Source organism: Hypanus sabinus, chromosome 3, assembly GCF_030144855.1.
Source record: "Hypanus sabinus isolate sHypSab1 chromosome 3, sHypSab1.hap1, whole genome shotgun sequence".
Taxonomy (NCBI): Eukaryota; Metazoa; Chordata; class Chondrichthyes; order Myliobatiformes; family Dasyatidae; genus Hypanus; species Hypanus sabinus.
The window spans coordinates 65526786-65543140 of NC_082708.1; the positions used below are offsets into that span (position 1 = coordinate 65526786).

Here is a 16355-nt window from a genome sequence, read left to right on the forward strand (position 1 = left end):
ACAATATCTTATAAGTGATGTTTGCAAAGTCTTTACAGGCAAGGATAGGCTATTTTTTAGTACCTGTGACTTAAATCTAATACAGTGCTTCAGTTTATTATGATATTGCTTATTTGTCAGAACTATTCACAAAATTTAATGAAATCAGTCTTCAATTGCAAGGAAATGATATGAATCTTATTGAAGTGAAATCAGTCATCTCCACATTTCTGTCCAAGTTACCTCAATTTAAGTGCAATTTCTGACCTCTCTGAGTTGGAAGAGAAAGAAAGAATACCAGACGATGATGTACAAGTATACTATGTCCATGTGGACGAGCTGCATAAAATATATCAGATATTTCAAGATCTTTTCTTAATCTAAATTCCACATTGGGTAATAAATCCATTCTTGAACACTTGCAATGAGGAAGCAGGTAGGATGGAGGAAGAACCGACCTTGCTACCAATTGACTTTGAGCTGAAGCTAAGGTTCAGAAAAACATCAAGACTTCTGGTTGCAGAAAGAAATCTCTGAACCTATCCTTCACTGTGGAAAAAGGTTAAGATGTTCATTATTATCTTTCCAACATCATATTTAATGGAGTGCAGTTTCAATAAAATTGTCCAACTTTAAAGCAATGAAACAAACTGCCAATTACTCAACATGGGATACTGAGATTCCGTCTGAGTGACATTCAGCCTGATGCTGGGAAGCTGATATCATGGCATCATCTCATTGAAAGGTGAAAAAGCAATGAAGTAGTGAATAGTTGGATGACTAATGTATGCTCTAAAATTGTTGATGATTACTGTTGTTAAAGAAGTAGTTTTATTTATAGCTTTAAATAGATATGAATAATTTTTTCAATTATTTTTCTCTGCTTTGAATTTGCAGTTATGATTTTCTATCACTGCATTGTAAACCAGAACTCTTTATATTTTTAATGTAATGGCTGGAAAGGGAGAAGGGGGTGCTTGGGAAGTGGTCTGAGAACTGAGGGAGCAGAAACCCAGAAAAGTTCAGGAACCACTGGTCTTGAAGTTCTGCAACAATTAACCATGGATTTGTAAGCCATCACAAACAATGTTAAATTTCTTCCAGTAAAGCACAATGTTTTCAAGGTTTTGTTTCACATACATAGTTTCCAAAGTTCTCATCAGTTCACTTATTCAGCAGACTATGCTGTAGAATACTGAAAACTGCGATCCCTATGAAGGGGTCGGTATTCCACATTTAACTGCATATGCATATTATTCCAGAAGTTGCTGTCATATTTTCCCCGATTGAAATAGTGAGAGCTGATGGCATACTGTTACTTTTCACTACAAATCCGTACGTTTATTGTGTGTATCAGATTATGTTTTAGAAAGTGGAACTATAAGCAAGGATGAAAATATAATAAAAAGAGATCTTTAGTCATAAAATGATTTTCAAAGCATGCAGTCATACAGTGTAATTTGAAGCTTTGGAATGTGCCTCAAACAGGCGAGTGACCTGAACTTGCTGTTTGTTCTATGATATTACAGGAGCTATGTTACCTTTGCATGCAACGAGCTCTGAAAAATTTCCCTATTGACATTTCGGAGAGCAGAAGAAGAAAAGAACTGGAGGAGGAGCAATTACTGCAGCAGTATCAACAAATGAAAAACCAGGAGGCCATCTTCCACGAACAGGTATATTAAAAACATCGTGAATGGAGAATTTTATTGGAATATGGAACCTGCACTCTATAATGAATAATTGTTTAGTGCTTTGCAGAGCAATTGATAAAGGAATTCTATAAAAAGCTAAGGCTCTGTTATGTGGAAAATTACACAGGCAAGCTGCATGACTTATTTCTTTCAAATAAAAATCAATTCTATGCTTTATTTTGTCTATTTATAGTAATCACCCTCTATCAGACGGATAGCAGTAAAAAATACAATAATTTGGCTATAAAATGTAAATTGAATAGTGGATGATTAGGAGAACAGTTAAAAAGAATTTGGTATTTATATTTTCAAGTTCTTCTGTGCATTTATTTATTTATGAATAAGTACTTCCTTTATTTAAGTAGTACCATTAACATGGTCATTGTAAAATTGTCCCATGATTAGGCTTGGATTGAATCGGGATTGCTGGGCAGTGTGGCTCGGGGGGCCAGAAGGGCCTATTACGCGCTCTATCTCAATAAGTGAAGAATAAGTAAAATAAGTAAGTAAACATGGTACAGTATCGCAGGACCATTATCAAACAAAATTTGACATCAGGTTACAAAGTGAGATATTAGAGTAAATGAGCAAAAGTTTAGTCAAGTAGATTTGCATTATGATAATTCTTATAAAAGAGGAAAGAGAGGAAGAGAGGCTTAATAGTTAAGAGAGAGAATTTCTGAGAGTAGGATTTTGCAAGCCAATGGTATAATTAAGGTGGGAGTTGAGTTTGGGAATGTTCAAGAGGGCAGAATTGGAGGACTGGAGAACTCTTGGAAGATTATAAGGCTGAAATAAATTGTAGGGGAAGGAAAGGACAGGAACGTTGAACATGAGATTCTGCAGATGATGGAAATCCAGAGCATCATAAACAAAATGCTGGTAGAACTCAGCGGGTCAGGTAGCGTCTATGGAGAGAAATAAACAGTTGATGTTTTGGAATGAGACCCTTGTTTAAATAGACTTGATGAAAGTTAGTAAATGAGTTGTGGATTTTAAATGCTCCAAAGCTTATGAAGGGTAGAATGAGTTTGACTGGTTAGGTACGTGTTATAATAGTCAAATCTAAGACTAGACGTGAGACTAAGAAGAGCTCCAATGCCTTATTTAAGTTTGCTGACAACATTACTGTTGTTGTCCAAATTTAAAGGAATGACATATCAGCATATAGGAGGGGGACCGAAAGTCTAGTTGAATGGTGGCATAACAATAAAATGTCAACAAAACCAAAGAGCTGATTATTGACTGCAGGAGGAAGAAACCGGAGTCCTCATCGGGGATTGGAAGTGTGAGGATCAGCTGTAGTGTATTTAATATATCAGTAATTTTGTAAGTATATTATTTGATTAAGCATTCTTTGTTTAAATAATTCATTATAGTTATATTTGCACTTCAACAGGTACAGTACTGTGCAAAAGTCTCAGGCACATATGGTGTGTTTATATATATATATATATATCTTGACTGCCTAGGACTTCAGCACACTACTGTACGCATTTTCTGTATTGCACTGTACTACTGCCTGAAAAAAAGCAAATTTCTTGACATTTGTGAGTGATTATAAACCTTATTCTGGTATGTGGCTCTATGGTGGACTGAGAGTGGGAAAGGAGTGGGGAGAGGGGGATCATAGTTGGGAAAAGAGGAAGGGAGAGGGGAAGGAACAGAAAGCACTGGAGTGACATTCCATAATGATCAATAAACAATTTTTTGTAATTAAATGACCTTGCCTGGTGTCTCAGGGCTGGGTATGTCTGCATTTGTGCCAGTCCCAACCCTGGCACCCCTTCTCTGTCACCTGTTCCTCACCTCTCCTGCAGTGTTCCACCCTCACCATTCCCAGTATCCTTTTTTTCCTGTCGGAGTTACAAACTTTTTCTCCACTACGTGTTGACAAATACAAAAGTTTTGGACGTATATATAGCTAGGGTGCCTAAGACTTTTGTAGAGTACTGTACTTGCTGAAGGACAATGAGGTGTAATAGTAAAACAAGGTGCAGTGAGAAACAGTTGAGTAAAAAAAAAAATCAGCGCTGTATGTGCTCTTCAGAAAAGGAGACAGACGCAACCAAGATTTTTTTCTTTAAAAAGCTAGAAACAGAAAAACTCACAGTTTCATAAACAGAGTACTTGATGATGATAATCATAAAAGAAGAGCAAAAATGGTTGGCTACATTGGAACGATTGAAGCATTCAGATATTGCTCCTAACTAAAGCACAGCACACATTTTAAAGAGCAGTTGAAATAGCTATATCAGAAAATACAACAAGAGTAACATTAAATTACACTGCATATTTCAGTGGTATTCAAGACAAAACTGAAATACGCTGTAGCAGTAAATAGCAAGTAGCAATATTTCCATCTACATTCTACCTTGTCACAGAAGAACAGAATAAATGTTTTAAGGATGTTCCCAAAATCTTTCTAATATGGCCATAACTTTATATGACTCTCCATTGCCCATTATAGCTGAAGCTGGAGGAGAAATATATGTAAAGCCATTAGTGGAAGCAGTAGAAGGAAGCGTGCAGTAATTCAATCACCCATTCATATCTCAAGCACTATAAGATGATGAGATGGCAAAGAGGAGGTAAATGGGAGTGAGAGATTAGCTGGTTGAGTGGTATTGCAACAACAACTTCATACTCAACATCAACGTGGATCATGGAATTGATTGTGGAATTTAGGAAGGGGAAGTCAGAGAACACACGAGTCCTCATTGTAGGATCAGTGGTGCAAAGGGTGAGCAGCTTCAAATTCATGCATGTCAACATCTCCAAGGATCTATCCTGATGCCAACATATTGATGCAATCACAAAATGCCACACCAGTGGCGCTATTTCAATAATGACATTTGATGTATTGCTAAAGACTTACAAATTCCAACAGATGTACGATGGAGAGCATTATGGCTGGTTGCATGACAACCTGGTAAAGAGGCTGCAATACACAGGAAATAACTTTGCCATGTCTAATCTGCTCAGGCCTTTTAACATTCTGAATCTTTCTATGAGATCCCCACTCATTCTCCTGAACTCCAGGGAATACAGCCCAAGAGTTGCCAGGCATTTCTCATACAGTAACCCTTTTATTCCTGAATCATTCAAATGAATCTCCTCTGAACCCTCTCCAATGTTCGTATATCCTTTCTAAAATAAGGAGCCCAAAACTATACACAATACTCCAAGTGTGGTCTCACGAATACCTTATATTCTATACCTCTAGAAATGAAGGCCAACATTGCATTCACCTTCTTCACAACTGATTCAATCTGGAGGTTAACCTTTAGGATATCTTGCATAAGGACTCGTAAGTCCCTTTGCATTTCTGCATTTTGAATTCTCTCCCCATCTAAATAATAGTCTGCCTGTTTATTTCTTCCACCAAAGTGGATGACCATACACTTTCCAACATTGTATTTTGTTTGCTACTTCTTTACCCATTCCCTTAATCTATCTAAGTCTCTCTGCAGGCTCTCTTGTTTTCTCAACACTACCCACTCCTCCGCCTATCTTTGTGTCATTGGCAAATTTAGCCACAAATCCATTAATACCATAGTCCAAATCATTGCCATACATTCCCTCTTCTCATTATTACCATTGGGGAGAAGGTACAGGAGGCTGAAGATGCACACTCAGTGATATTGGAACAGCTTCTTTCCCTCTGCTATCAGATTTCTGGGCCGTCCAAGAACCCACAAACACCACTTCATCATTTCCTCTTTTAGCACTATATATTTATTCTGTAACTGACAGTAATTCTTATGTCTTTGCATTGTACTGCTGCCATAAGACAACAAATATTATGACATCTCTCGGTTGTCCGCTGTATTCAATGATGATAATGAGACCTATGTGGGAGAGTTTCTGAAGTGGAAAAGCCATTGCACTGAGGCGGCTCCACTCGCTTATCCTCGGAAGTCAGAATCCAATGGTACAAATAGTCTGGGGTCTTCCTTGGTTGCAGTGGATGACCATGATGATTTTTGTGCCTTCAATCTCCATAAAGCATTGTAGAACCATCTTCCTGGCCGTTGGATCTCACTGTTGATCTCATCTGCCCAGTCTGCTGGAGCTAACTTCACGTATTAGGACAGGCATGTTCCTATCTCACCAAGTTATGAGGCCTGCCGGCTACCCTCACCTGGTTTTGCCTGCCTGCCGAAGTGGTGTAATGGGTGTGGCTGCTCTTGCATGAAAACAGCTATCTAGAACCACAGGTGAGAGCTGAGTGTCCAGTGGGACCCAGCGGTGAGTGATCTGCTCCAGAATGGACATAACAAGCTCCTTCACCAGAGGTAGTACTCGTCCCTGGACACCCCATACATGATTTATAAGTGAAAATAAATCTGATTCTGATTTTGATTTGCCCCTCCTGAGGTATATCTATAATCTTACATTGGACACATCATCCACTTCACATTTATATGTGCATATGAAAATAGCAAGAGCAGGCCACTCAATTTCTCACGCCTTTTTTGACTTCAACATGATCATGGCCGGTTTGCTCTATGCCTCATCTCTTCTTTGGTGCCATTTTTCCATAACCCTCAATTTTCAAAAACACTTGACTACTTCCTCTTTAAAATACCTCAATGATACGGCTTCACCAAGATAGACTATTCTACACATTCTGCACTCTGTACATCTCCTATGCATCTCTGGTTTAAATGAGCATCTCATTTTCATACAGACTTCAAGGACTCACCCTTGACCTTGGGGACCTACCAAAGACTTGTCCTGTATGCCAACTGTGGTGCTTTTCTTCATGATCCTCTCCACACCTTGTGGCTTATCGGACACCAACTTTGCTGTTTCTTTAGCGTTTTTGACAAGGCTGAGTTGCTAGCTCAATGCTCAACCCAGCACGGATAGAAAGTGTGCAAGGAGCCAGCCAGATTTGAACCCAGGACCACTTGCCTTGAAGTCCAGTGCGGATGTTACTACATCACCAGCTGGCATGCAGCAGTGCTCTTACTAAGCCGATTTTTTTATTCACAACTTGGCTGTGAGTCAGCCAAGGTGTAGTTTGTGTGAACTACTGGATCTGATTCAGTCAGGATTTACTGATTCCGTTCACAGGCACAGTTATTGTGTAGTCTGAGCATAACTCCACTGTCGAGTAACCTTCCCCTCCTTTGTCGGTTTTCTTTCTCCTAATCTACCCAATTCCATGCACATTCACCCAACAAACCCCTTTCACCCTGTTTGTTTTCCCTCCTCCATCCACTCTACCTGCCTTCAGTCCTTGCACTCCTTCCCTTGTTGTTCCTAGTCTATCAGATTTCATCATCTGTAGCCTTTGCTACCTTTGTCTGTCACCTCCCAGCCTCTGTTGCTATTTACAGCCTTTTGTCCTCCGTCTGTCAATCACACTACCTCACTTTTAGAACCATAGAAAATCTGCAGCAAATTACAAGCCCTTCAGCCCACAGTGTTGTGCCGACCATGTATCCTACTCTAGAAGTTGCCTAGAATTTCCCTACCACATAGCCCTCTATTTTTCTATGCTCCATGTACCTTTCTAAGAGTCTTTTAAAAGACCCCTTGTACCCGCCTCTACCACCTTTGCTGACAGTCCATTCCATGCACTCACCAGTCTGTGTGAAAAACATATCTCTGACAACCCCTTGTACCTATTTCCAAGAAAACTATGCCCCCTCATGTTAGCCATTTCAGCCCTAGGAAAAAGCTTTTGGCTATCCACACAATCAATGTCTCTGCTCATCTTATACACCAAATACTGGAATGACATTCTGAAAAAGAATCCAGTGTCATCTTCACTTTGTGCCATTGTTTCCCAGGGAATAGTGTTCCCTGGAAGCTAGAGTCCAGCCAATCCATCTTGAAAGGACAGTAATTCATAATAGTCCCCAGGAGATCCTCAGTACGTCTTGAGGTAGTCATCTGTCAGCAACAGCTTCTGAGATTTCAACATGAACTGCTCACAGCTCCCGTTGCTGTACTTTTGTTCTACTCCATTTCCTCATCTCTTTATGCTGGCTATATACCTCCTATCTTTAAGTCCAGATGAAGTGACTCGACATATAGCTTGTTTTTTTGCTCCAGATTCCAGCATCTGTTGTCTCTTCCATCCCCAATGAGGCCTCATGCCCTGATGGCAGAAAAGAACATCTGTTTTTTGGTAAATACATGTGTGGTCTCTTTTTTCCAAGCTTCAATATAGTTGTGTCTAAACCCTTTGTTCTTGTTGCCTACTCCTAATTATGCACAAGTTGCTTAGTTCCATCTCAATAATAATATCCATTCTACTCTGGCTTCACTGTATCTCCTGTTAGAAAACTGATTCATAGAGATTTGAAAGCTTCAATGCACTGCTGATGGAACATTTACCTTGCATTTTTTTTCATAAACATGAACGATGCTGTTATCCTTTCTTGCACTGATTTTAAATCTGCATGCTTTGGACGTCAGGAGGCAAGACTTGTTTTAAAGGGTGACCTAAATTTGAGGTCTCAAATTCAGTGTCATCTTTAAAAAAGAAACAAAAACACGGGTTGAACTGGTTGAATGAATTCTTGGAAAGATGAGCTGAGATTTGGGAGGCGAGTTGTCGGCCGTGCACAGACAGACAGACACACACACACCTCTGTTTAATGTCAATAATTGCAGATCTCATTGTGCACTGTCAAAGCCTAGCGGTGCAGAAGTTGATCTGATCTTTTGGTAAGTAAAACTCTGTATACTGTAGGTTAATGATTTGTTGATGACATGTGTCCAACCGTGTTTTAGGATTTTTTTGACTGCAGAATTGTTGATGCCATGCTGAAAAATGGAAGGTCATGGATTTAATTTTCCAGCAGGTACTAAGCCATCAGAAAAGGGGCTCAACATTGCACTTTTCTAAGTTAATCTTATATTCAGCTGTACAGCACCTTTTGTTTTACCTTTTTGAAAAATGAATGTCTAGATCAATGAAATCATTGTGAAACTGTCTTGAAGAAGAATTGGTTATGCTTGTTCTCTTTTTTCTGGTAAAAGATAATCGCCTGTTCATACCTTTTGCATAATTTCTGGTAATCTAAATCTAGTTCATTCCCAAGGCTCCTTTGCTCATGACGCATTTTACTTCTTCAAAGAACTGCAATAATGTGGTCAAGAATTATTTTCTTTCACAATGCCATGTTGATTTTGATTACTGCAATTTTGTTTTAAAAAGAGCTTTGCTCTTACAAGGATTGATGTTGGAGATGACTATTTAAAGATCTCTGCTATAACTCTACTTAGTATTTGCTTCTAACATTTCCTTTACAGCACAAGTCTATTGTGCTTTAGAAAATGTTGATTTGTTAGTTGCTTTCCATTTAACTGGTGAAGACCTGTGGATCCTGACACTGATTAAACTGTTGTGTGATGAGCTAGAACATGCCCTGGCTACAAAATAGCTGAAAGACGTTTTGAGAGCCAACTAATCTACGACCTTCATCTTTACTGCATGTCAGATTTGTCAAGAGTATTGAATACTTCTATATGTCACTAAAATAGCACAAGCACTAATAATTGTTTATTTTATTTGCTTAAGTAGTTGCTTAATTATTTGATGGCATTTTGTTTTAATGGCATTTAATGTGCTTCCACCATCAGTGTGAAATGTTGGCTGGCAGAGAATATAACCAAAAGATTTCAGCATTCAACATAGGAGTTGCTGAAGCCAAAAAGCGACGGAAGAATTCAAAATGCAAAGATGTCAATGTAAGATAGAAGCAGCATACCAGAAATTGTTTTATTTATACATTTTTACTTTGATGATCTGCATTATTTAGAAATTAAATCCCATATACTTGAAACTATGAGAGCTATAATTAGAATATGTAAGGTTATGTTAATTTATTATAGTTCATTGGTACTAGAGTGAATAGTACAGAAATTTTGTATGCCATCCCCCAATTAAACCCCTTTCCCACCCCATATATCATACACCCATTTTGACTCAAGTGTTTGTTCGGCGAGCCTAATCAGTTGTCATAATCAAAACTACTGAAGACTAAAACAAAGCCATAAATTTTTATATTTAAACACATGGAGCTGTGAGGGGCAGTATTTGTCAGTTCCTACTTTTATGTTCTCCTTCCTCACTGATGTATCTGAAGACTTGTGGAGATGAGGCAAATAATCTAAATTACAAACAACTTCAGGAGTCACAATAGATAAGGGTTGATCATTCTGATTGTTAGAGAGTCAAAGACTAACTTACTGCAATCCTTGTGCTTTGATCTTTTGGTTTAGACGTGTGCCATCTAAAAATAGCTGAGGATAAATTTAGTCACTAGAAGTGATCTTGGCCAGTCTTATAATAGACTGATTTGTCAGTACTTTGAACGTGTTCTTTTCTAGGCTGCAATAGAAGCATTAGTACCTGAAAATATTAAAAGATCTTCCTTTTGACTTCTGAAATTAGGTATATGTTGTCATCAATATTTTTTTTTCTATTGAGTTCTGGATGCCAATTGAGCATTGGGATGTTGGTTACAAGTTTCAGGGTCACAAATAACAGTGACCTTTAAAAAGATACTATGGAGCACGTAGAAGGATATGAATGCACTGGAGAAAGTACAGAAGAGAGTTACGAGGATGAATATTCAACACAGCTGTTCACAATATACATTAATGATTTGGAAAAGGGGAATGAATAAAGCAGAGCAGTTTGTTTTTGACACTAAACTGAGTGGAATAGCAAATGGTGCTGAGTTTATGGAGTATCTGCAGAAAGATATAGGTAGGTTGAATGAGTGGGCAAGGGTCTGACAGATGGAATACATGTTGGTAAATGCAAGGCCATCCTCTTTGGAAGGAAAATCAAAATAAAAGATTAGGTTAATATTCAGTTAGTGATGGAATGTGGCACACCATTGCGTAAAGATATTTGGGAGTTCTTACATGAATCATAAAAGATTGGTTTGCAAGTGCAACAGGTTATGAATAAGACAAACTGAATGCTGGTCTTCATTGTCAGAGGGATTGAATTTAAGTGTAGGGAGGTTATTTTGAAACTGTACAGGCTGTTGGTGATGTCGCACCTAGAGTACTGCATGCAGTTCAGGTCTGTTTATTGGAGAACCATAGAGGCAGGAAAATTATTTCCACTGGTAGGTGAGAATAAAACTCAGGGATGTAGCCTCAAGATTTGGGAAAGTAGATTTAAGATGGAGATGAGGAGAAACTGTTTCTCCCAGAGAGTAGTGAATCTGTAGAATTCTGTTTCCTGGGTAGCAGTAGAGGCTTGCCACATTAATTATATTTAAGACACAGTTAGATATATTTTTGCATAGCAAGGGAATTAAGTGTTATGGGAAAAAGGCAGGTAGATGGAGCTGAGTACATGGCCAGGATCATTCAAGGTCTTAATGAATGGTGGAGCAGGCTCAATGGTCCAATTGACTTATTCCTGCTCGTATTTCTTAAGTTCTTTTGTTGTCAAAATTAGAGGACTTTAGTTATGTGAAGAGATTGAATAAGACTGGGTTTGTTTTTCCTGGAGTGAAGGAGGCTGAGGGGTGACTTGAAAAAAGTATACAAGATTATATAAGTATAGATAGGTTGATCATCAATTATTTTCCCCAATAGTAGGCATATCAGAACAAATGAGCTTAATTTTAAAGAGAAACATAGGAGTTTTAAAAGTGATCTTGGGGTAGGTCTTCTACACAGAGAGTGGTTGTTATGTGGAATACATTGCCTTGCAGCGAACTTAGAACATACAGCATTAGAACAGGTCTTTTGGTCCATGATGTCTGAGCTGAGCATGATGCCAATTTAAACTAAATCTCCTGCCTCTGTGTGGTCTATATCTATCCGTTCTCTGCATGCTCATGTGCCTCACTAAATCCTCTTAAACATTGCATCATATCTGCTTCCACCAATCTGAGTAAAAAAGAAGTCTCATAAATCTTTAAGTTTACCCTTCCTCACCATAAAGGATTTGACATTTTTATCTTGAATAAAAGACTGACTACCTACCCTTTCTATGCCTCTCATAATTTTATATAGCTTTATCAGGTCTGTCCTCAGACTCCTTAAGTTCAGGGAAAACACTCCGATCCTATCCAATCCCCCATCATTCTCCAATCCAGACCATAATCTAGTGAATTTCCTTGGCACTCTCCAGCGTAATCCCATCTCTCTACTTGCTCCATCGTACAAGTCTAAGTGCTGTCAGCCTACATTCCCCGCTCCCCGCTCCCCACTCCTCCAGAATGTAGTAGAATCAGATGCAATTACTATACTTACCAGACTTCTAGACACATGTTTAAATAGTGAGGCATAGAAGGACAGTGTCCTAATGTGGGCAAACGGAATTAGTGCAGGTGAGCATAAAGGTCAGCATGGATGAGGTGGGTCAAAGGACCAGTTTTGGTGATGTATGACTATGTAGATACATTAGAGTGAGGTGCAATTTAAAAACATAATTTTCTGTTTGACCCCATCAGAAATCTATTTAACAATTGCTGGTTAGTTTGCACAACCCTATAGATTTTTTTTACTGGAGTTGTGAAGACCTAGAGAACTCTATACATTGCCCCCATTCATATTGAAAGCACTTAAGGCATTCTCAGCATGTGGAACATATCCTTGTGAAATTGACAAATGAATTCAAAAGCTGCAGGTTCACATTATAATGCTATAAGTACAGATTACTTTACAAACTGAGCTTTAACTGTATATATATTTTAGTAAATGCTTGTTCTGTGAATAAAATCTTGCACAACCAGAAGTCTTTAAAACAGATAAAAATATTAATAGTTTTTTTGAATGTTGATTTTATACAAGGGAGACAAAGAACAAAAATAGAACTTAAAAAGGCAGCCTGTGACATAGTTTCCTAGGATAAAGCCCCAGACCAACTTCCCACAATCATGCTGAGTGATCATGTGTGGTCCCAGCCTCTGTGACTTCAGAACCACAGATTTGTGAACTCCATTTAATACATCAAATTTAAACTCCATTTCATACATGGTTTCCCTATGGGACTTTGCTGTTGCTTGCATGGTAGGTAGGTTGTGGTAATGCTTATGCTTTCTGCTAGAATAAGTGGGAAGGGTTAATGTTGCTTGCTGATGCTTGTGTGTGAGAGAGGGGGGAGGGGGCTTTAGGGTTCTTGTGTTTTTTCCTGTCATTCATTCTTTGGGGCTTTTCTTCTATCTAGGATGTCTGTGAAGAGTAAGAATTCCAGGTTGTATATTGTATACATTCTCTGGTATTAATTGGAACCATTCAATCATTAAACATCTGCCTCAAATCAGTACACAGGGGATAAGGACAGCAACAATTTATTAAAAAATAAAAATTACTGGGGATGCTTTTTTACATGGAAGAACCATGTTCTGGGGATCACATTAGTTCATGCATTATTAATTACTTTCAATAAGATGTACTATTTTATTTATTATGAGTTAATTATATGTTATAAATTATAATGCTCGGATCAAATTTTGCCATTAGGTAACAAATCAGATTTATATGATTATGTAACCATATGCATTAAATGTGGTGGGGGTGACTTGCATGGTACAATTTCCTAATGAAAGTTTGAGAATTTTATGCATATCTGTCTTGACGTAATGTTTGTGATTTCCTTTTAGAATGGATATATATTCCAAAGGAGACTCTTGACACCACCAGTCATTCTGAAGCAACAGCAGTATGCACAGTGCTTGATGAAACAGATGGAAGAGAAACAACAAAGACAGAACAGAAAAAAACAAGATGAAGATTTTCTGGATCGATTAGAGCAAGTACAGTTAGCTGAAGAGTATGTGTTTTCAATTCATTCTTGGAATACTGGAATAAAGGCAGTATTTATAACGTATATAAAATAATCCTAAAGGCATTAGGAGACAAGCATATTTTATTTATTGATGTAGCAAGATCAAATTTTGATGCTCATAACTGAATGTTCTTCAAAAGATTGTGGTGAACTGTCTCCTTTGACCACTTCAGTCCTTTTAGTGGGGAGACTCCCATAGTTGAATTAGAGTGTCAAGGTGTTGACTTGAGGAAAGCGTGGAAGGATATTTCTAATTCAGAATGATTTTCTACCTTGAGGGAAAATTACAAATAGTGAAATTCCAATTATTTTTACATTCTTTGGACTGATGCATTTGAGAACTGACAAAGCCTTGGTGAGTTGCACTTCGCAGATTATACAGGCTGCAAAGCGGGGCTGGTAGAGGAAACAATGAAAACATAGAGAGTCAGAAAGCATGTGGATGACTTTTATTCTGATAGAATGTACTTTCCCTGATTAGGTCAGTGGCTTGCCCAGATCAATTCCTTGTCAACAATGACTCTCAGGGTGTTAATTGAGTGGATTGAGTGATGGGAATACCATTGTAAATCAAAGCACAGTGATTAGTTTCTGTCCATTGGAAATGGTCATTGCCAACAGCCTGTGTGATGCTATATTAATACACTGGCTAAATGTAGTACCTCAGACGTGAAATGGTTCATCTCCAGAGAGAGTGACAACGGAGTAGAATATGTGCTATGGAATCATAAATGAGCATTCCCACTCTTGAACTTATAAGAGAGGGAGAGTCATTGAGAAAACATCTGATAGTGGTTATATACCACAGAATTATCAGTTGAAGTCCTGTGATTGGTGAATGGACTCCAACAACCACAAGTCTTTTATGCAGTGTCTATGACTCCAGTCAGTGGAGTACTTTCCATTAGACCATTTTTATCATGCAGTCTGGATGACAGCAGCCATGTAATGCTGTCCTGAGATAAATTGAAAAACAGCATCAGCAAACAGGCTCAAGGTAAGAACAAGTGACTTGATGACATTGTTGGTGCCATTTTTCAGCACTGCTGTTGACTAAGCACATATTAGCAAAGCTCAGATTAGTTGGGTTGGCTTTGATTTGTTATTTGCAAGAAGCAGATTCTTGGGCAATTTTTCACATTTTGGGTATATTGTAAAGTTATGACTATATTTAAATAGCTTGGTTGAAGATTTGGCAGATTCTGGAATGAATAAACACAATGACTCAGTGGTCATGAGTCCTACCAACAGTTCAAGGACAGATGCCGATTGTTCGGGGTGCTGTAAAATTCATTTTTGTCTCTTGTTAGCTCTCTTGCACTTAGCAGTCTTGAAGCTACATCCTTCAAATATCAGACAACTGGTCAGTGGTGATGCTTCCCAATCCACTTGTAGTGAAGAACATTAGACAGCCTCCACCCAGTCCATATCGACTTTTTATCTTTGCTCTTCAACTTGTGTTGAATATTGAGTCCTGATCTATCATATGTGTGATGAGGGGAATAGATTGTATCAGCAGAATGTCTTCTTGCTGGATATAATTTGAAACAATGTTAATGTTGAGGACACCCAAAGACCTGGCATCACAAATGAGAATTCACATTTTAAATGACCGTCTTTTTTCAATCAGTCTTTTATTTTGGGCAATAGGCTCTCAAAGTTAGTTTTCAAAGTGTTATTATTTATTTTCTTTTGTCTCTTACATGAACCAACTCTATGGCTCAGTTGGCTTGGCTCTTAAATCAGAATATGTTGGGTTCACATCCCACTGCAGAGGCTTGAGTACAAAGATCAGGCCTGAGTGTTACCCATTCTGAGGAAGGGTGGCACTGTGAAATTGCTGCTTTTATATTTGACATTGCATCAAGATGCTGCATTTGCTTACATGTGTGGATATTTCAAAAAGTACCATGAAACTAAATTGTAAAATATTTTTCTGTTACTCAACAGTGCTAGAAGCAGATTATTTGGACATTGCTGTTTGTGGGAGCCTTGCCGTCAGCAGATTTGCTCCTGCATTTACCACAAAGTGACCAAGCTACAAAAGTAGTCCTTTGTGTTTAATTTGCTTGGAGATATCTTGAAAGGGATATATTTAGATAAATGCCCATTCTCTTTTCCTTTCTTTGAAACATTAAATGTCATTTTCAATAAAAGAATTGTAGTGGATCAAACAAGCATTTCACCATCACTTTTCAGGGCAAGTAGGGATGGGCAATAAATGTTGACAATGCTCACATCCCAAAAATGAATATAGAGAAAAGATATAATCTAGAAATACTCTACGAGATGTTTAGATGATAACCCTGGAAAAAGTTTGAAGAAACAAAAAGTGAGACAAAAATAAAGAAATGATTAAAAATGTAATTTCAAAATATTTTATACAGTGGTGACAATTACTGAGACCCCCAGGTAAAATGTTGACTTCACTTATTTATTTCTGCTCTAAAACCAACCGCAATGTTTTGACAGATAATGTATCTCTCTTTAGATTTTACAAAGGTCATGTCACTTAACATTTCTATTCTTTACTGGCCCCTGCACCCAAAATATTGATCTGAAAATTCACATTCATAATCTCCTCTGCAAACCCCTATGTAATCTTGCCTTGTTCTCCTTTTTGTGCTCTCCACTAGCTATTGTCTTTATCCAGCTTGCACATCCATCTAGCTACAACCATCCCTTCTTCACCAGGGCTTTTATTCATTATATTCAAACCCTCCTGAATTTTACTCCTAAAACTTCTCCATTCTTCATCTCCCCCTACCTCTACCTAATTAAACTTGCATCTCTATTCATTTTTCATAAATTTTCTCAAGTTGTGTGTGATGGTTGTTCTTTTGTAAAACATCTGGAAATATTTTATTGCTTCAAGGTACTCAGTAATGCTATCTTAT

General features: G+C 38.0%; 1 protein-coding gene across 2 annotated transcripts in view; it reads left to right on the forward strand.

Moving 5' to 3' along the window:
- The window catches only part of LOC132391407 (coiled-coil domain-containing protein 81-like), a 90101-nt gene that overhangs the window by 61835 nt on the left and 11911 nt on the right, over positions 1–16355 (forward strand). For both annotated transcript variants that reach the window (XM_059964581.1, XM_059964580.1), the window contains exons 9-11: positions 1509–1655; positions 9279–9386; positions 13274–13443. In XM_059964581.1, coding sequence (XP_059820564.1) covers positions 1509–1655; positions 9279–9386; positions 13274–13443 — 425 coding nt within the window. The remainder of the gene's footprint in view (positions 1–1508; positions 1656–9278; positions 9387–13273; positions 13444–16355) is intronic.